Below are 22,619 nucleotides of genomic sequence, written 5' to 3'. Positions count from 1 at the left end.
CACTTTGGGCAGCCTCTTAGAGAGAGGAGACAGTATGCCCTGGTCGGTTTCCCCCTTAAGATGTTATAAATACATAGTACTCTAATTAATGCCTTGGTGGGAGATTGCTTCCCAGTCACAGGTCATAGGCCCTGCTCAACAGCATAAATCAACTAGCTTCTTGAAAAGACTGACATAAAGAATGTTTTCTCTTCTTTGCCTTCTTTCCCTTAGTCTCTACTAGGGTCTTTGTCAATAGTGCCAGGGGTCTGGATCATGCCAAATACAGGATTTTGGAAACATCATTTTGCTAGGAATGGCCACATTAGAAACTGAGGATTGCTGTTCTGAATGTGCTGGGTGTGGTTCTGATGTTGTGATTATCTTTCGGTTCAGTGGGAAGTAGGGCACATGATAAAGCTGGTGTAGACCCAACTCAACTTCTGAGGTCCCAAGGGATGACACCCACAGCAGGAGCCCAGACAGTAGCAACTGGAGAAATTCCCGCTCAAACCAGGCATCTAGAAACCATCTGGCTGACACTGGGAAGAATAAAAAGTAGACAGGAACTTCATTTCTTTGAATTTTAACCTACGGGGTTTGAATGTTTATTGTATTTTAACTTACAAAGGTAAGATTATTTGATTTTTTCACTCACTTCTGTGTAGACTTTTAAAATTTATATTTTAATTTCTTGGAAATTTTTATTCTTGGAATTTAATTTCTTCACGAAAAAATTGAAAATGGGCAAGAGTTTAACACTCAAATTCAGGGTATCTCTATATTATTGAAATTTTGTGATTGAAACACATTAATCCTGTCATTTGATCTCATTGCAGGATCTGAAGAAGTTGTCAGAGAATATATAGCTATTTTGGATATTGTTGCTGGGCATATTTGGGGGTGGGAAATGGAATAAGAAATGAACGTTCAGCCGAAACCGGTTTGGCTCAGTGGATAGAGCGTCGGCCTGCGGACTGAAGGGTCCCAGGTTCGATTCTGGTCAAGGGCATGTACCTGGGTTGCGGGCACATCCCCAGTGGGAGATGTGCAGGAGGCAGCTGGTCGATGTTTCTCATCGATGTTTCTAACTATCTCTCTCCCTTCCTCTCTGTAAAAAAATCAATAAAATATATTAAAAAAAAAAAAGAAATGAATGTTCAGTGTTTCATAGCATGACCTTGGAGCCAATTTAATTACTGTGCTATTCTAACTCAGTATATTCTAGGGTAAATTTCATATTGCCCACCATGATCCAGAAGGATCCACAAAGGAGCAGGGTTTGGTTATTGGAATAGCAGCCTCTGAAAGTTCACCATACCTAATAATTAAGCCAAAGTTAAGTGAACAAAACTTGGGGTGATATTAGGGGTAAGGAGAGTGTCATTACACAACTCCATCTAAATCTGACATTAGCTACATGTGTTCTGCCGTGGTCACTGTGCTGCAGTAACACCAATTAGCTCATATATGATTGCTAAATGGGGGAATGATGTCAGTACTAAGTGAAAATTTGGTTGGTGAATATGTGCTTTTCTTTGGCAAAGGAGGCCAGGAGAGTAGGAGTAGAATTTTATACTTTAGCAGGAAAGAAAGACCTTCGTTTGAATGCAGCTCTGGGGCTCCCTTCCTGGAAAGGTGCGCTCCTGGCCCTGCATGACTCTGTGGGCGTTTGGCTTCCTCTGTGACTTCCTTAAGGGAAGCCCCACTGGCTCAACCTCCAAGTAGATTTCCATCTGCCTTGTCTCACACTCGAGTATTGCTCCTGTGCAGCTTTAATATCCTCTGAAGCAGCACTCTGTTTAAACCCAGGCTGTTTACATTACCTCCTAAGTTAATAATTATTATTTTTAGTTAGTATTCTGGTTTTAAAGATGCACAGGTTTTTTGTTTTGTTTTATTTTTGTAATATATTTTTTATTGATTTCAGAGAGGAAGGAAGAGGGAGAGATAGAAACATTAATGATGAGAGAGAATCATTGATTGGCTGCCTCCTGCATGCCCCCCACTGGGGATCAAGCCGGAAACCTGGGCATGTGCCCTTGACTGGAATCGAACCAGAGACCCTTCAGTCCGTAGGCCAACGCTCTATCCACCGAGCCAAACCAGCTAGGGCAAAGATGCACAAGTTTTGAATGGTCTTCCTCAACTCCATTTTTCCCATAACCCTATTATTTTGGTGGGAGTCTTCATGCATATATTATGTCCCAGTAGAAATGTTGTACCAGCATGCTGACCATATATAGTAATATGGCATCTTTACTAATGGTAGCTGTCTTCTACTATAGAAAGAATAGATCTATAAAGAAGCCACAGCTAAAGAACTTTTCCACATGTAACAAAATAAATTTCTTTGTTAAAATCTTCTATTTAGAAACCTATGGAGTGTTAAAGATTTTACTAGACTTGATAGAATGAAGTAGTTTAATATCATATCGACTGTGCTCATTTCTCATAGTATATGAGGAAACTTGCAAGTATATCTAATTCCAAAAAAGAAGCAACAGATAGAAAATTTTTCATGTGTATTCGTTACTTTTAGTCCTTGATACAATTACACTTCTAATCTATGCTTATAAATAAAAAGTAATTGCTATGATCTTAATATTACACATTATTAAATGACTTTTTCTGATCCAAAACAAAGCAGGCAAAAAATAAAAATAAAAAAGGTTATACATCAAATCAGAGTATTAGCATTTATTTATTTAAATTAAGAGATAACTTTCATCTAACACTTGACCTTTCCCAAGTTGAAGTTCAGAAAACCATCAAACATAAAAGTTTAGGGAACTCAATCATTTGATGCACAAAATCATACTAACAAACAAAGAAGAAAGAAATGCAAAAATCTAATGTTAAGTGACTAGGGTGCTACAGACTGGAAGTTCCTCCAAAAGGATTAGCTTCTTTAAGTATTTTAAGTCCAGTGAATTTGTTATGCTTCCACATGTTAGTAGCTGCATAGGCTAATTTCAGCTGGCATAAGCTTTTATAAGTATGCAAAAACACAAGGCAAGGCATGCATTAAAATGTGATAATATCACACTTCTGGGACACGGGAGCATGAGGCATGAATCCCAATGCCTCTGGCATCCATGAAGTATCATGCCTCAGAGTCAGAGATTTTTCTGTTTGGGTAAGTAATTTTATTATACCACATTTGGAGAGGGGAAAAAAATCAACTTTCTAAATATAAATCTTTCATCTTAACCAGGGTTCTTATCGTTTCAATTCTAGCAATGAACTCAAATCTAAAATTTTGGGTGAGTTGGTAATAATTCAAACTAGATAGGGTCTTAACAAAATTGTTTATTTAATCAATGAAAGTTTTAGAGGAATTATAAAATATGGTTGATCACAAAGAAAACTTTAGCCAGCATGATGAAGGGAAGGGATAAAAATGCAAAAAAAAACAAACCCCCAAAAATCCAAGAAATCAACTTTAATAATGATACTCCCCCACCCCTAAAAAAAGAAAAAAGGTTTCCCTGTGTTACATATGTCTGTGCTGTGGAGTGAATGTTTGTGTCCCACATCCCATATATTAAAACTTAATCCCCAATGAGATGGTATTTGGAAGTGAAAAGGTCATGAGGCTGAAGCCCTCTGAATGGAATTAGTGTCCTTATACAAGAGACCCCAGAAGTCACCCTTGCCCCTTCCACCACATAAAGACACAGCGAGAAGAATGAGGAAACGGGCCCCTCAGCAGACGCTGAATCTACTGGGACCTTGATCTTGGTACCGTTCTCCTTAACTGTGAGAAATAAATGTTTGTTGTTTAAGCTACCCAGTCTATGGTATTTTTATTATAGTAGCCCTAATGAACTAAAACATGCCAAAATAAAAGATTCCCAACATCTTAATACCCTTTCATGATTTCCCTTTGCACAAGAAAGATATATTATTCATGTTATACTTAAACTGTTTTATTACATCTGTTTTCCTTTTAAATGTATAAAGTAAAAACAAATTATATAAATGTCTTTCAGAACATTAGCATCTAGTTTACAAAATCTTTGCCACTTACCTTTTGAAATATCTTTAATTTTTCTGCCATACAAATCAAAAAGATATCTGGCTGGTGAATTTAGGTTCATTCTCATTGTGCAAGTATCTAAGACCTACACAGGAAAAAGAAAACTATAAATAATTTATCACAGTGAACTCTGGCTAAATTAAATACACATTTAGAGTCCTTTCTATACTCATGGCGATTAACAATTATATCATAAAATGAAATTTAATGATTTATAAAATGTTTCCAACATGAAATCAAAAGGGAATTAAAACTGTATTTTAAAAATACACACCAATATTAATAAAAAAAAGAGAAAGGAGATGCAACCAGTATTAAAAATTTGTTACATACTATTTAATAAATGAAAAAAGTCTGAGGGATTTTCTATTATTCTTACTATTTTCTATATTTTCCATTTATTTGACAAGAACAAATATTACTTTTTAAATTAGGTTTTAAGGTACTCTCTTTAGTGTAAATTCTTTCCAAGTGTCCTAAAATAGATTACAAATATAGTTTGATCACAGTTTGCCTTGTAATTTATGTTGTTCGGGAACTAAAAAACGGAATTAATAAACCACATTTCAAGGTTTTCTATGAGCCTGGGTCTCAAGGACCTCACTTTTCATAGTCTCTAATTTATTCAAGCTTTTTCCTTAATATTTTAATGTCTCCATGTAGCCCTTGTAAAGGTGAGGCAATCATCTTTCCAATATCAGGGAAGCAAAAGTTAGAAAGTTTTACTCATAAGTGAGAAAAATTAAAGTAACAGAGAGGGTGGAAAGAAAGTATCCGGTAACCTGGGGCAGGTTTCATTAGGATTTTGAGAGTGACTCCCAAAACATAAAACTCGCCCTATTCATTTAAAAGCACATAATATATTCCAAATCCGAACTGAAATTACCTTGTCTTCCATTTTCACTATTCATTCCTATAATAAGCATGTCAAACGCAAAGGCTAACACGGGCCAAATAAACAAGGTTTAAGTTTATGTGGGCCACAAAAAAAAAAAGCTTCAACTTTCATAGAAACGTACGTTTATTTCGATGGAGGCATGCTGAATACAAAGGGCTGAAATAAATGAGTAATCATTAACATAAAATAATAGAACATTTTAATAAAAATTAATGTTTTTTCTTGAACATTAACTTACCAGACACTGAATAACTGCACAAATTAATAAGCATAACGCAAATAAACCTATTTTTCTTGTTCTCCGAAAGCGAAATATTTCCTGTTGCGCACACCAACCACGTCAGTCCAAGACTGATGACGTGGCAATCAGCTGCTAAAATATTCGCTGCTAGTATTAGTGGAGAGAAATGGTGCACCTGCGCGTAAGGCACGTAAGGGAAATGAATGCAACACGATGATAGTAATCAGTCATTAGCGAACGTTGTAGTTTGTTATTGATAATTACGTATAACAGGATATTGTAAAAATCAAGTTACGAAATTTTTATTAAAACGTTTCTTACATACCGTTATATTGGCTGGGCCACAAAAATATTCGTTGTGGGCCACATGCAGCCCATAGGCTGCGAGTTTGACATGCTTATTCCTATATTATCTATTGGCTTTGCATAACCAAGAACTACTGAAGGACAATGTTCATTGTATGGTTGTATGGCAAAAAGAACATCTTCCCATTGCTGATACCACTCCCCTCCATTTCTGCCCACTTTAATTGCTACTTTAAAATTGAAACCCGTAATCCTAGTCCTAGCCAAACAAACTCATTTTCCTTGTGACAATGGGCATATTTAAACAGTTGAATGTGTATATTGAGGCAAATTTGTACTTTCTTTTCAGTTTGGGGAACAACTTTCGAAGAGTGTGACTGATCTGGTTTATCCAGTGGCTGCCTCAAGTGCTGTGTTGCATTCAAGTGGCAAATATTTAACTGACAAATTGAATTTGACAAATTGGCCTTTACTGAATTATATCAGATGTTCTCCAACCCTGCACGTGACCAATAGTGTTCCCACATGCCACATACCCCCATGGGCATTCAACAGATTGTGTGTTTCTTGCACAATATCTGCAATCCAGAGTTTGGGGCAATTCTTCAGAAACTATGTATTGCTGCTGTTTGTTTGTTTTTTTCAAATTTACAGGAATTATCTTGCACCCTTTAATTTACGAAGGAAATATTCACAAATCAACGCTCCACCTGGATCTACAATTAGTCCCATAGGCCCTAAACAGATGCAGCCTCTTCTTTAGGTTCCCCACATTCCTGTCCTTTCCAATATTTGTGTTTAGTTCGCAATCTCTTAATTTTACAAATCTATTATTTAAAAGTGCAACAAAACCCTTTTGTACAAATCACATTCCCTTGTTACTAGTGAAGGTTCAGATATCTAAATATTCTCCAAAGTTATCATTTACCAGTTAAACTAAGTAAAATATGAGCTATTTAAAGATTGTCCAATTTGCTTTATTTAAAATCTCAATGATTTAAAAATTATTTTAAAAAATTAATAAGTAAAATCACATGGCTTTCTAACCCAAAGACTCCTCTTTTCACTGTGCTTAAAAATGCCAGTAAAAATGTTTGTGCAAGCCCTAACTGGTTTGGCTCAGTGGATAGAGTGTTGGCCTGAGGACTGAGGGGTCCCGGGTTCGATTCCAGTCAAGGGCATGTACCTTGGTTGCAGGCACATCCCCAGTAGGGGGTGTGCAGGAGGCAGCTGACTGATGTTTCTAACTCTCTATCCCTCTCCCTTCCTCTCTGTAAAAAATCAATAAAATATATTTTTTAAAAAAATATTTGTGCAAGCCAAATTTTAAGAGTTACATGAGTTTGAAAATTGGCATTAGAAATCAGATAGTAGAAATTAATAATGCACCAGCCACCAGGCCATTCTCTCCCACTTTCAGAATGTAAGATCCTTGTAGCATTTAAACAATGTCAAACTTCAATAGTCATTTTCTCACAGTAAATTATTAGTGGTATGAATTAATATCAATATAAATTCCTGTCAAACGCCCTGGAATGAAACCTCTACTTGCAAGGTGGTTCTTATATTTAACAATTGAAAAAGAGTTAATAATGCCATCTTGCTGTAATATTAAGGTTAATTAAAATAACATTTCCAGCCCTTGCCGGCTTGGCTCAGTGGATAGAGCCTCGACCTGTGGACTGAAGGGTTGCAGGTGTGATTCTTGTCAAGGGTATATGCCTGGGTTACGGGCTCCATCCCTGGGGGCATGCACAAGGCAGCTGAACGATGATTCTCTCTCACCATTGATGTTTTTATCTCTCCTTCTCCCTTCCTCTCTGAAATCAATAAAAATATACTAAAAAATAAAATAGCATTTCCACTAATCTGTAACTGTTAAACTTGTTAAAATATTACTTTTACAAATTCACATTCTGTTAATTTCTTACAGTCTACGTTGTAGAGAACCCTGCAGATACTGAAAGTTAAAATCATCATGCTGTAAAACCAGGCTCTTCTTGACAAGCCCCTGGGAAGAGATTTTCCACAAACTCCCTTTAGTTTAATCTACTTGATTATAGTTCTGGGAGTTATCCTCTTCTTCCATTCCTAACTAAAAACACATTTCTCACTGTTCTTTGGTGGAGGAGAGGGGAGTTGGGGGGAAGCGGAGAGGAGCGGTAAGGCAAAAAATCTCTAACCTGTCCTACAAGGCTTCAGCTAACTTAATGTACAGAAAATATAACAGTATTCACTATATAAACCCAAGAAGCAAACCATTGAATTAGGAACCTACAGAAGAATTTTAGAACTTTAGCAAGCTGAAAACTGAAAGTGAATAGATAATTATGAAATTAACTCATTGGATTACTAAAAATATTTCACCATTGGTAATTAATTATAGTTCTCCAGTAAAAGCTCACTATAATTTATCATCTATATTTTGAGAAAGGAAATCTGTTTTTACAATTTTTTTTTGCTAACAAAGACTGTCAAATACATTATGAATTTTCAAAGAATTAGAATGTAATAAAATGTACTTGGCATAACTTTCTGCTAAGACTAACATTTTAAAATGACTAACAATAGAAAATATGATCGTCATTTTAACCTGAAAATGCCAGGAGATTGGACTGAATTTATATTTACCTTATTAAGTAGCTTAAAGGTACTTTTCTGGATAAATCCTGGAGATATATTTACTGGCCTGTTATTTATCTTAATCTCACAAAACTAGATGATAGAATGTACACCAAATCTAGTTACTTGCTCTTACTAGTAAAGAACATGACTAGGATTTGTAAAAGCAATTATTTCTTGTGAATTTGAAATGTAGGTGTTCTGGCATTTTATTATTAAAATGTGAATGAGAAGTAGGTAACTAGAGGATATTTCCTAGATAATCTATTAATAAACACTTCTTGGATATTTTTTACTTACTTAACTGATCTCTTCTTAAGAATAATTAAATAGCCCAGATTACTTTTACATTTTTCCAATTCTAATTTTTTTATTTTTGTTTACTTTTTAAATCTATTATTTTGATGTGTAATTTACGTGAAATAAACTGTATCTATTTTAAGTACACCATTCAATGCAGGTAGGAAAATCTATCTGTGTAACTACCTCTACAATCAAGACACAGAATATTTCCATTACTCTCCAATATTCCTCATACTCTTTCCCATCACAGTTCAGTACCCCTGTCCCCAGGCAACCACTGTTTGTCTGTCCTATAGTTTCATATAAATGGAATCATATAGCATGTAATATCCCACATCTGGCTTCTTTCAATTACCACAATATTTGTTCCTTTTTATTGCTGCAGAGTATTCTTTGGTACGAATTTGTGTATCCATTCACTTTACTGATGGACATTTTTGGGTTGTTTCTAGTTTGGGACTATTATGAATAAAGCTACTCTAAATATTCACTCTGAATAGGAGTTGTGTGTTGGCATGTATTATTTCTCTGGGTAATTACAACAGGTCCTAGAATAATATAATTTTGTTCAACATTATAACAATGATGAGATGCCCTAAACACTTAATTATAGTTTTTATCAATTAGCCTATGGCAAAATTAGTTTCAGTATATGTCGGTTCGCTAAAGTCACAGGAGCTGTCAATGACATTAAGTGAAGACATACTGTACCTAGCAAAGAGTTGCTAGAATGTGTGATAAGTGTATGTTTCTTTATAAGAAACTGTCACGCTGGTTTGTAAGGTGTCTGTATCATTTTGCATTCTTATCAGCTATATGTGAGACTTCTAGTAGCTCCAGATTTTCACTATTTACTATATTTACAATATCCAGATTTACAATATTTAATATTGCTAGTCTTTTTTAATTTTGGCCATTTTAATATATATGTAGTGGCAATTCAGTGTGGATTTAATTTTCATTCTTTGATGATTAATAATGTTGAGCATCTCTTTATGTGCTTATAAATTTCCATGTCTAGATTTTCCTCTGGTTTAAAGGCATCTGAAAAAGTCTATTATTTATTTATACCTTGAAAGCCATACATGAGTAATTCCCTCAATACTATGTGGTTTTTCAATAATAACCAAAAAAAGTCATTATAATGAAATATGCTTATATACAAATATTAAGGGGATTTTTTTTCTAAGTCAGACTTGTTACACCTAGACTACTCCCTTCCTGCTAACTTGTAGATATTTTCCTCTTCCTGATTTCTCAAACCCATGCACCAGTTCTAATCTAGCAGTCAGTGATCTATTTCCTGTAACCTGTTTACTCTGTCATACAATTTATTTTCTTTCTCTTAAACCACAGTAGTAATATAGGAGAACAAACAAGAAATCTATGGAGATTTCCATGAATTAGTAAGTTTGAAGTTTTTAGAACACCAGAAGAGTCCTCAAACTTTAGCTGGGCTAGAAATCATCTGGAGACCTTTGTTGAAGTTCAAATTCTCAGGCCCCTGACTCAAGAGATTCTTAATTCAGTAGGCTTGGAGTGGGGCCCAGCAACCTGAATATTTACCACAGAGTCCAGATTATTCTGGTGCAGGTGTTCTGTGGACCATATTTTCGGAAACACTGCAGACCTTTGCCTGCAAAAAGTATATGTTGCCTTCGGGTGACAAAAAAGGGAGTATTCTATTCTCAAGTAGATTGAAATTATGTTTTACAAAGTAGGGTGTACAAGCCCATTGAGACTGTACAAAACAATCCATTGAGGTAGGAAGAGGATATTAGAATTATCTTTTTATCTTAAAAAAACTGCTTTTATATATATAAAAAGAGCCAGGGTCTGTAACATCCAAAACGACCGAAGGCTCGACCGAACACCAGGCTGTGTGCGCAGCAGGCTTGGGTAGGAGGGCACTGGCAAGGGGCTGAACTGCTGACCTCTTGGAAGGAGAGAGAGGAGGGGCTGATCAGCAGCGCCCCAGGCTTCTGGCAAGGTTCTCTCTCTGATAGGTCAGCAATTCAGCCTGATTGCCAGCAGCCTGGGGCGGCTGCTGATCAGCTCCGCCTCTCTGATTAGGCTTGAAGATAGGCCCAGAGAGGCTTACTGGCATAGAAACTGACCAATCGAACCCAAATCTGGGTGAACTACAAGGAGCCAATGGTTGCCTAGGAGGCAAAGCTTTTGACGTTGACTGGCATAGAAACCGACCAATCAGAACCAAATATGGATGAACTGCGAAGGCAGAACCTAAGGTGGGGGCTGAGGAGGGGTTTTAAGGGCAACAGCTGTTTGGTATAAGGTGTAAGAAAGTGGTTCAATTTTTTAATGACTGGTTTGGCAGTATAGTGCATATGGCTGGCTATCAGTCCAGATATAGGGATTATGTATTTTTGTCTGCCAAGAGCATCTCCTTCTGCTGAAAAAGGCTCCCCGCCCCATTTAAGCAATCCTATCCTAGTAATATAGATATAATCCATCTATACTAATAAAAGGGTAATATGCTAATTAGACTGGGTTGACCGGCCATCTTCTGGACGTCCGACTTCCTTCTAGACAAAGCGATGGTGGTGGAGGCCAAGGAAGAGGCAGTTAGGGGAGATTAGGCCAGCAGGGTAGGGCAGTTGGGGGCAACCAAGCCGGCACAGGAGGGCAGTTGGGGGAGAGATCAGGCCAGCAGGGGAGGGCAGTTAGGGGTTATCAGACAGGCAGAGGCAGTTGGGGGTGATCAGGCAGGCAGGCAGAGAGGTTAGGGGCAATCAGGCAGGCAGAGGCAGCTGGGGGGGGATCAGGCAGGCAGGCAGGTGAGCGGTTAGGAGCCAGCAGTCCCAGATTGCGAGAGGAATGTCCGGCTGCTGGTTTAGACCCGATCCCACAGGAGAGGGTGCAGGCTGGGCTGAGGGAACCCCCCCATGCATGAATTTCATGCACCAGGCCACTAGTGTGTTGTCATAAAGAGAAAATAATTTGTGATTCTCCTATGAGTATGCCAACTTGTTCCTATTATTGATTTGGTATTAAACCTATAAATAGGGCATTATCCTGTGATTATCAACAAAGCTTTAAAAATTTAAATTTTTATTTATCAAATAATTAGCTACCCATATTTTTCCCCTCCAAAAGGTTCTATTGCCATTCAAGACCAACATTCTGTTACCTTATCTCCTTTACTTCATTTTTAAAAGTGATAATTATAAAAATATTTACAAACTAGAGGCCCAGTGCACATATTTGTGCATGGATGGGGTCCTCAAGGTGGCCTGTGGGGATCGGGCCTTGGGGCGACCAGCGGGGTGACCGGGGGCCCCCTGCTCACACCCTCCTTGGCCTGGCACCACCAGCTCACCTGCTCCACCATCCCGCCACGGTCCCGCTCTCATTGGGGCCCATCAGGGCCGGCAGTGCCTCCACTGTGGCAGTGCCAGCACCACATTGCTGATGCCCGCCATGTTCCACGCTGCCCCCTGGTGGTCATCGCATGTCTAACTCCCAGTTGGTTGAACTCCCACCCATGGGGACAATTTGCACATTAGCCTTTTATTATATAGGATACAGTTATTATTGACTCATTCCCTGTGTTTTATAAAGTGAAACAACTTTTTAAACTCTACAAATTGTAAAACGGAAAGAAGAAGCTGAAGAATTTCTTTATCATCCAGTTTTAACTAAATTGCTCTCTATAGCCAAAGAGCAAAATAGCAGTGACATTTTTATTTACACTCAACCTTTCATCTAAGAACATGTAATCTGTGACCATTACCCCAATTTTACCATGAAGGCATAGAATTACAGAGATTGAACTGAAGTCAAGAGGTTATCTATACGAGCTTCTATCTCCAAGAATGACTGCATTTTAACAATCCAAGAGGTATGTCCATCTTCTCTATTTTTCAAACTCTCCAGGGAAGATGTTACAACCTGCCTTTGCAATTTGCTCTGCTGCGTAATATCCCTTGTTTTACTCATAATCCAAATCTGTGGATAAGAAAGAAATAAAACCTGGTTTCCCAGCTTCTCAGTAAAATGTTCTTACCCAATTGTGGTTATAACACAATCATAAAAATAAGTAGGTGAGTGAAAAAGACACTACTCACCTGTTTCAAGCAATAATTATTTTAAAAATGATTTGGAATAACATAATGATTTACACCTATCTTGATTTCATAATAATTTTTTCCCATGAGTAAGAAAAATAATTTCTAACTATTAGATGTGTATTTATGAGTCATAAATATAAAAGTGACAAATATTTATTGGGAACTGTCTGGGTGCCAGGCATTGTAGTCCATAAATAATATCACATTGAATCCTCATATCAAGTCTATGAAGTATTCATTATTATTATCCCATTTTTTAGATGAAGAAGTTGAAGCTGAGGGAAGGTTAGTTGTCCAAAGTCTCATAGATAGTGAATAATGAAGAGAAGATTAAAACCTAGACAGTTTTATTATATTTTAATATCTAATATATATTTAATAATATTATTATTGTTATTATTAAGCTGCTTTATGGTTAGTTGAAAATATCTGCAAAAAACATGTTTGTTTGTTTGTTTTTCAAATTTCCATTAGTTCCTCAATTTTTTTTTTTTTTTTAATATAAAAGATGATCTGGAAGGTATGAGCACTTTCTGAAAAACATGCACTTATGTAATAAGTAATACTTTAAAATTTGTTTTTTAAAGTTTGCTTGATTGTTACAGGATTTGACTTAGTCCCATCAGATTTGCTTTTAAAAATGTATATGGATACTTTAACTGAATCTTAGTTATTTTGTACTTTATTCTCTCGAGGACCAGGAGTGTTTCTAGGTCTTAATTCTATACTAAATGAAAAGGCGCAGATTTGAGTTTTGAAGCTAGGTTACATTGGCTTCAATCTAAATATTCTATGAAATATTGTACTTAACTAGAATGTTTCACCAAATGTAAACATAACTTTTACTAGGTACATTACCAACTATGCTAGCCAAACAATTTCCTGAAATATTGTTTCTTTACCAAAGTAATTTATATTGTTAGCACAATAAGGATACTTCTTGTTAAGCAGCTGAATGTTTGCATGATATACAATGCCTTCTTAATATTTCATTTTTAGTTGACACTGATATTTACAAGGAAAAAACACATTTCAAACGCCATAAAAACTTTAAAATTTAATTTATACTTCAATATTTGACACAAAATTACCTTTTTCATTGTTTCCTTTCCCACTATAACCTCATGCCCATCTTGCCCCATGCCATTCTTAAAGAACAGAATTCGGACTGAGGTCTTCCCAGTAAGTTTCTTCATTCTAGTAGAAAGAACAGGCTTGGTTTTCCGTCTCTTGACTTTAGTAGGAAGCATCAGCCCATTCATTGTCCAAGTTACTTTCTTCATTAACAACAGATGGTCTAGAATAGAATTTTTTTTAAATCAATATTTGGCTTCAAAATTAAAAATGGACACATCATGATTCCCCTCCCCCTATTACCTATATCATATACACTGGCCAGTCTCCATTTAGATGCTGGTTTTTTGAAATGCTACCACCAGCTTCCCACTAACCGTGACATAAGCTGTAGCAAGCTGTCTGCTCTGATAGCCTGCATAAATCATCATTTCTGAAGGGAACAGATGTTCAGAGTATGAAAGAGTAATACCACAATTTAGTCCTAATTAAAATTCACCTTAGCATGCCTCTATCACTGATCAGATGCACTGGGCTGAAAGGGTCCAAGGTCCTTTGCTTACTACTCAACAACACGGGTCCTGAACTTTTGTATTCTTTAGGGTTGGGAAAACACAGTTTTTCTCTTTAATATGATTTATTATCCATGTTGCTTTAAAGATGATGACCTCCAAACAGTAACTTTATGTGTAATTCTTCCCTTGTGACTAGAATGAAGGTGCCTTTTAGAACATTTTTGGTGAGAGATTCAAACTATTTCACTAAAAATGAAAACCAGTTTTGCATTAACAGTTTACTTTGACTTATACATTTTCAAAGATGTATGCAGAAATGTAAGTTTCAAAACTCCCACTGATATTAATGGGAGTGCAACTAAATTACTATGTATGGCTTTGAAAATATAAGAGTGAGAACAGTAGTATAGCATACTAAATTGTTGTCAGCATTCCTTTCTTTTCAAGAGGCTTCATTTCATAAATAAATAATTTTCACCTGAGTATTTTACTTGTGCATTCAATTTATTTTAGATAATGTTCTATTTTCACATAAATACAAAGGTGCAATGATCCCTCTTTTACCTGATCTTTATATGTCCTAATGAGAGAAACAAAATATATTTGCATGTAACTGAATATAGCTGCATTTGTTCGCCCACATTCCCAATTAACAATTTTCTATTGTCATTCACCTTGCAAACAGCATGGCCTCTTTGAACTAGAAGCAGTATTTTACAGAAAATCTACTAGTATTGATATGAAATATGAGCAAGTCATTATAAATAATCTTCCAAGCCCCAGAATGGCTACATTAGATATTTAAAAAACAAAAACACTTTCTCTCTCTACCTCCTTCTTGATTTCTCTCTCAATATGTTTTTCTTTCTCTCATACACATACTCACACACACATACAGGCATACAGACATATCCTATAGGCAGAAATATGAGCAAACTTGCAGAATAAATTAAACTAAATTATAGATATGCTTAAGCCTTCAAGAAAACATATCTTTACAGAAAACTAATAGTATCTCTGAAAATAAAATTTAAAAATCTCTCACTGGGGAATAAAAGTTAATAAATTCTTATAGTTTAATAGGAGCTTGCCCATAACCTGAATGCCTCCAAAATGCTTTGAATGGTGGAAAGGTTATAAGCCTTAACATTAGGTTTGAATCTCAGCTCTGTTACTTAGTGACCCTACATGAGTTATCCCATCCTGCATCTCTGATTTCTCATCTACAGAGTAATGAGTACCATTCCACCACCTGATGAAGCTTAAATATTTTATAGGTTAAAGTGCCTCACACATTGAAGTTACTTTGTAAGTGTTTGCTTCTTCCCCCATGTCCCTGAAATCCTATGCTTAGTATGGAACATTAGGCTTTATTACTCATTACATCAGTCAGGATCCAACCAGGAAATCAGAATCTACCCAGAGCATTTGAGCCAAGGGGACTAACTGCAAAGAAGTGATTGTGTATGTGATGGAAAAGACCAAGAAGCAACCAATGGACAGTGAGGCAACCCCGAGGTTAGCAACAGCAAGAAACCAAGGCCAGAGGGAGGAGGTGATACAGGTGCCCAGATTTACAGAATCTTGCCAATAAAGGATTCCCCCCTTTGATTACTTAGAATAGAGGCAGGATTATAGTTAGGCAAGTGAAGGGCCAAAAATGCAACATTTAAGAGTGCATACTCAGGGTGGTGCAAGGACACAGCACTTAGAGTGAGCACCTCCTTCTCTCTCACCCTGATCCCAGCCCTGGCTCTGACTATCTCTTTTATATGTAAAACTTCTTAAATTCCATTAAAATAATTCTTACTATTAGCAAGATGCTCTTTTATACAATTTATAGGCATTGATTCACATAGTCCTCTCAGCGATTTTATGGGGTAGATAATATCATTATTCTCATTTATAGGTGAGAAAATTGAGGCACAGAGAAGTTCAATAATTTTCCCAGGGATCTTGCAGCTGGTACATGATTGCACTGGACTGTGAATTTCATTCTAGAAACTGTGCCCCTAGTCACTATACTATTCTATCTCTACCATATATTTTCCGCCATTATCTCAAATTCAATATATCTAAAGCAAAATCTCACATCTTTCCACATAAATGTATGCACACGTCACATTTCCTATTTCTATCCACTATCTCAGAGAGATCTTGAATCTTTACCTAGTATTCACATCTCTTCAGCCAACTGCTTATTAATTCAATGATACTTGTTTGGTGCCCACTCATCAATGTACCAGGGTGGCAGCTGTGAACAGGACAGAATAGCATGTGCAGATTACAGACCCCATTGTGCGTCCACTTAGCCTCTCTAAAGAGGTGACATCTGGGTAGGAAGGCCTCTATGATGAGAAGTTGGTCATGAAAATCTGGGGGAAGGTCATTCCAGGCAGAGTGAAAATCAAGCACAAAGTCTCTGAGGTGAGAATGAGCTTGGTGGGTTTGCAAAAGAAAAATAAAGTTTGTAGGTAGATAAAGTAAATTTGTATGTAGAAAGTGGCCAGATTGTGGAGGCCAGGACACAGGGTTTGGATTTTATTCTGGAAGTGACGGGAAGCTATCCAACGGTTCTCAGTAGGGCACTGTATGAAGAAGAAACTATGGCAAAGTGTAGACTGTGGTGGTACCCCTCACCCCTCACATTCCTTTTACATTGGGCTAAATTTCGCTGCGATGAGTCCTGGCCACTAACACCTCACAGCTGCACCCTTCTTCTGAGAACTACCCTTGTTTGAAAGGAACCAGCCACCTAGCCAGGAACCGCCTGTGAGTGATGACCTCTTCCCTCCTCTCTAGAGGTGCAGCCCACAGCCAATGACTGACTGACTGGGGGACACAACAGCCAGTCTCCTTGCCTCAAGGAGGGGCAGCTCCTGGTGGTGTGTTCCCCACTCCGTAGTGTGTTTCCCATTCCAGACTAGGGCTAGACCTGAGCTCAAAACAGAGATTGGCCAAACTTCTTCCTCTACTGTATGCTGCTTCCTCACTCACTTCTAGGTTTCACCTAAGAGTATTCCCACACTAGGTCTTTTGCACAAAACTCCCCACTTCAGGCTCTGCTTCTAGGGAACCTGACCCTAGACAGAGTTAATGAAGGGAAACCCAATTCCCAGCTATTTGTTCTTCACAGTACTATTAAAAGCATCATTCCTTTTCATTCCCAGCTGGCTCATTTCTGTCTCAGTCTCCTATCATATTTGATCTTCCTCCATTGCATCTGACATTCTACTAATGTACTCTAATTACAACGGAATGTTCCTAAACATCAATTTTGTCATTTTCTGAAGACAAAGATATTGGAGGTAGCTTTTGAAGCTTTCCACTAATCAATCAGTCAGCCTGTCTGTCTGTGTCTGTCAGGTAATCAACAAATATTTATTTGAGTCTATCCTATGTGCCAGACCTTGTGCAAGGAATATGAAAGGTACACAGTCCCTTTCCTTAAACTTGTGTCTAACAAAAGAGTTTGCCAACAATCTGACACTACCCAAAGTTTCTGATTTTATCTTACCTTTGTTTAAAGCCAATCTGTTCATTATTTCTTCATTATGCCAAGTTCATTTTAACCCCATCCTTCACCTATTCAAACTCAAGTCCTTCTCAAAATCCAGTTTAAGATCTTCCTTTATTATTCCAGCCCAAAATGTCATCTCTCTGAATCCTTAGAGCATTTGCAGCCTGTACCACCCATGAATACATTCATTTACTCCATAATGTTTGAGAATCTCCCACATGCCCAGCACTGTGCTAGGTGCTGAGAAAGAGCATAAACTACCTGGAATTTTATGTAAATGTTGTATAGGTATATATCCTATTTCTGCTTCAATACTTAAACTTTTAGAAGGTAGGAATCAAGCCTGTATTATTACTTTGCTTCGGGTATAAACAAGTACAACTACACATAATATAGTTCTTAGATGTTAACTCTTCCTGTGCATTTAAATGTTCCATTGATAGCAATTTAATTTTATTTCAGGTTTCATAACATACCAATTGTTGAAAATACTTTATTACTTGTGTATATTTACCTAGCATCTTTATTCCCTACCTCTCCCCAGTATAAACTCAAATGTGATTGATCTACTACTCTGATGCTCATGGATGACCACAACGGCACAGAATTACTTCAGGAAAAGAAGAAAGAAGAAAACTTGCCAAGGAGAAATTCTTGGCAAACGAAGGTCTAGAAGGAAGAACGTAGACTAGAATAAATTCAAAGTTTATTAAAGATAAATTCTTCTATATTCCTCAAGACTTTATTTGGAGGTCATCTCTCCTAGGAAGTTTTTTTCCAGCTTGGCCACCTTCCTTTCTGTTCTTTGTGAAGATATCTAACACCGAACTTACCCCATTGTGTGTCCACTTGGCTAACATGCAATGCTTCCCTGATACATGGTGTAGGTGCTCAATGTATTAATAAATAATGCTACCTTTATTCCAATAAAACTTTGCTCAAAAAAACAGACTATATTCACAATGCCATTACCTGAAAACATCTAAAGACACTTAACTCACTTAAAAAATATGCAGTCTTAAATAAAAATAAATCCATTTCTAAAGCTCCAAACAGGTTTTCTGAAAGAACTCTAAATGGAGCTAATAAACCACATAATAAAGTAAATTTTAAAATAAATTTGAAAATATTTATAGCAAATTATATGTAGTTTTTTAAAGGTACTCCTACTTTCCAGATCTTTATTGATATTGACCAACATGGAAACACCATTGAAAACATATAAAACTTTTCATATGAATGAAGATTTTAAAACCAACCTATAAAGCAGCCTAATAAAATAATACCAATGATGACTAAAATGCATTAATTAATATACTAGATAGGCAGCATAGCCTAGTCATTACAAACATGGGCTCTGAAGCCAAATTCTCTGGATCTGAATCTTAACTTTGCCTTTTAAAAGCTCTGTCACCTTAGAAAATTAAGTCAATTTCATTTGCCTCTGATCTTAGAAATGGGAACAATATTAGTAATTCCCTTATTTCTTGTGTGGAAGAAAGAAATTTGTACAAATAAAACACTTATGTATAAATATGGTTCACAGTAATATTGGTGACACGATTATCCTCATGATTTTCATCAAGAACTTAGCATAGAGAAAGCAGTGTGTTAAATACTTTCTATGCACTAACCCATTTTATCCTCACAACCTTAGGAATTTTGTCACATTATCATTTCCATTTTATTGACAAGGAAAATGAGACCTGGAAAAATGAAGCAATTACATCTCTATCCAACATCCACTAGTTGGATCAGAGATAAGACCCAGGCTGAATGATTCCAGTGCCAGTTTTCTTAACCATGATACTATGCAATACCTCATATGCCTAAAAAGTAACAAAAAAATTCTCTAACTTAAAATGACTGGATACCCCATGCTTCTTAATATTTTCCCACCTTCCACCATAGTCCTACCTTAGCAACATCTAAGCAGCAGCTGCCCTCAGTGCCCTTATGTTGCTCCAAAAGACCTTATGAAAACTGCTGTGACTGTTTACAAATCTTTGTGTCTGTGGTCAGTCAGAATAGTCTGAGGCAGTAGAACAGGGTTTCTCAACCTTGGCAAGTATTGACATTCCTTTGTTCTTTGTTGTGGAAATGTCATGGACATTGTGGAATGTTTAACAGCAACCCTGGCCTCTACCCTCTAGGTGCCAGTAGCATTTTCCCAGTTGGGACAACCAAAAATGTCTCCAGGCATTAACTTGACTTATGGTTTCTCTGTATTTTGGGAAAAGATTACATTTTTATATTCATGATTAATTAGCCTTTTCATTACCATGTACCTCGTTGAATTTACTCATAAACCAGGTATCATGGAGGATAGCTCAGAGTAGAAAGAAGCAAAAAAGCCATAGGCTTGGTGCTTTACTACACATTGGCTTCAGAATTATAGAAACCTGAGACTGAAAAAGACCTTAAAAATTATTAACTCTAACCACCCTTTTCATTTACTGTTTATTCATTCAACAAATAAGTTCTGAGTGCCTTCCACATATTCCCTGCTAGATACACTGCACAGAGAGCTCTTGGCCTGTTTGGAAAGACAGGAAAGGAAAAGACCACACAATGTGGCATGTGTTAAGTCAGAGGGGTGCCCAGGTATTGGGGGAGCATGGAGTGGGGGCATCTGCCAGAGTTTGAGGTGGTCCAAAAAGGTTCTCCAGAGGAAGAACAAGAGGTAGGACTTGAAGGATTAATGGAGTGGGCAAGAGAGAGAGAGCATACCCCAGGTAGAGGACACTAAGTAGGTGAAGTATGATGGAACCTTGAGGAGAGACAGCACAGAGTGGTGTGGGGGTCCAAAATGAACCACCCCAAGACGTGCCTCAGTGGTATGCAGATTACTTTGAGCTAAAGGCCATTTTAGCTTCAGGCTCAGGAGAAACTTCTGTGTGCCCACCCTTAACTATTTAGAAGAATTTGAATAAAAGGCTTTGCTCATAATAAGAGATTATCAGAGATAACTTCTTTTGACATATCTATAGAGCAGGGCAACCTTCTACTTACTAAATGTCTGTTATTATCATGCAAAGACCCTTTGAAGCCCCCACAGTACATACAGTACCTCATCCCTAGTTCAGGATGTCTTAGTAGTATATATACCTCAATCCCCATTTCTATCTCAGAACCTCTTATGTATGCGGGGTCTCTGACTCTCTTAAATATGTGGGGTTCCCGTGTGCACAATATTAAATTTGATTTTCTCTTATTAAGCTGCCTCCTATTGATTTAATTATTCAGCCAGCCATAAAGAATCAGAGGGAAAGTGGAAATGTCCCCCTTCCTTACAGTAGCCATGGAGCAAGGAAGGTGGGAAGTAGCCAGATCAGAGCCATGTGCACAATACTGGGAAGTCCCACACTTCCATAAGCAGGCCATTACATCTTTTGGACAGGTGAGGCTATTGGGAAAATCTTCCTTATGTTATGGCAAAATCCATTTCCCTATGAAACAAAACTATTGGGAAAAATGAGGAAAAGGACAGGTCTACTACAGCAGCATGTCTCGACCTGCTGAAGAACCAGGACACCAGGTGACTCTTGTGCACATCACAGCTCTAAGGAAAGCAGTGTGTTAAATACTTCATATGAAGATATGTGGTTGAGGGCAAACAATAAGGGTAAGCATGATTACCTCCAAAGACGAGGAGAAAAACAGAATCTGATACTTCCATGCCAACACTGAGAGCCTGAGGATGCTCAGCAAAGACCTGAGAAGATTTTAGTCCCGGTGAGGAAGAGGAGTAATCTCAGAGGCTGGGAGAGGGTGGAAGGTAGAGTAATCAAATGTGGGGGCTGTGGGGCAGGGAGGCAGGATGAATATTAAAAAAAGAAACAGTGTCATCTAAATGCACTTTGATCTTTTAGGAAAGCATCCTACCCATAGCTGACAAATGCTTTCTACACCTCTGTTTTTCCTTAACTCTCAAGTCCTGAAACCCTGGCATCCCTCCCAGGACTGAAACTATCTGGTACTTTCCTAAGAATTAGAAAACAGCCTCCCCACCAATGCCCCATGGTGGAATTAGCTCCACACTCCCTCAGCTGTGCACAACAGTGAGCAGTGCCCTGAGCCTTCCCAAAGGTCACAGGATCTCCTTTGTTAAGGCCCACCCTTGCTTTCAATAATAGTTAATAAGCATCTACTATATGCAAAGATTGAGGGGAGAGAATGGGCAAGAAAGGGCGTTCCTGAGAGGATGTGGGAAGGCTAAAAATCTCAGATCTATAGGTTCCTGGGAGAGTCATTTATACCCGCACTCCACTTCTGACCATTGTCTGGTCTCAGACAAGCATTAGCATAACCATTAGCCTCTCAGCAATGTAATTATTCTTGGGCTGGCTTACTCTGGCCCCCTGCCAAAGGGAAACGTTCACAAATCTACATATGAATTTGGGGTAGGGGATATTTAATATACTCCTAAAAGTCCACTCACTGTTTACTGGCCAGCAGGCTGCTCTAATGAGGTCTATCCCCTCCCCTCTCACCACCAACTCCTTGGGATATGGATGGTTCACCATGGTACTATTTCATTTGGTTCTTCATTCATCCATTGAAGAAAATTTGTTGAGCGTCTATGAACTGCCAGGCCCTACACTGGAAAGTGATCGTGAATAAGGCAGCTATGGTTTCTTTCCTAAGCAAACTTGGCAGCAGTTCTCAACCTGTGGGTCATGACCCCTGAACATACATCCTGCATATCAGATTCATAACAGTAGCAAAATTACAGTTATGAAGTAGCAACGAAAATAATTTTATGGTTGGGGGTCACCACAACATGAGGAACTGTATTAAAGGGTCGTGGCATTAGGAAGGTTGAGAACCACTGCAAGGAAACAGACATTTATTTCACCAGCAATTACAAATCTGATTACAAAAAGGGACACTGAGAATGCAATGGGTGCTTATCCTTAGTAGTGGGAGCTTCCACATACAGTAGGACCAAATACAATTCCTACCTGTGCATGAATCTCAACATCAGGAAGGGCTTGGAGTTTGTTCCCCTTTGGAGAATTCTTGAAT

General features: G+C 37.6%; 1 protein-coding gene across 1 annotated transcript in view; it reads right to left on the bottom strand.

Moving 5' to 3' along the window:
* Positions 1–22,619, bottom strand: part of LOC139018998 (doublecortin domain-containing protein 1-like) — a 174,512-nt gene that overhangs the window by 106,035 nt on the left and 45,858 nt on the right. Inside the window, exons 6-7 of the mRNA XM_070428124.1 lie at positions 13,574–13,779; positions 4,013–4,106 (exon numbers count right to left, since the gene is read on the bottom strand). Coding sequence (XP_070284225.1) covers positions 4,013–4,106; positions 13,574–13,779 — 300 coding nt within the window. The remainder of the gene's footprint in view (positions 1–4,012; positions 4,107–13,573; positions 13,780–22,619) is intronic.

The sequence above is a fragment of the Myotis yumanensis genome, unplaced genomic scaffold (genome assembly GCF_028538775.1).
Source record: "Myotis yumanensis isolate MYYU_CA2020_CCGP unplaced genomic scaffold, mMyoYum1.0.hap1 SCAF_10, whole genome shotgun sequence".
In the NCBI taxonomy this organism is placed as follows: domain Eukaryota; kingdom Metazoa; phylum Chordata; class Mammalia; order Chiroptera; family Vespertilionidae; genus Myotis; species Myotis yumanensis.
Note: the sequence above shows the minus strand (reverse complement) of the source record. Positions and strands in the feature narration are given on the sequence as shown.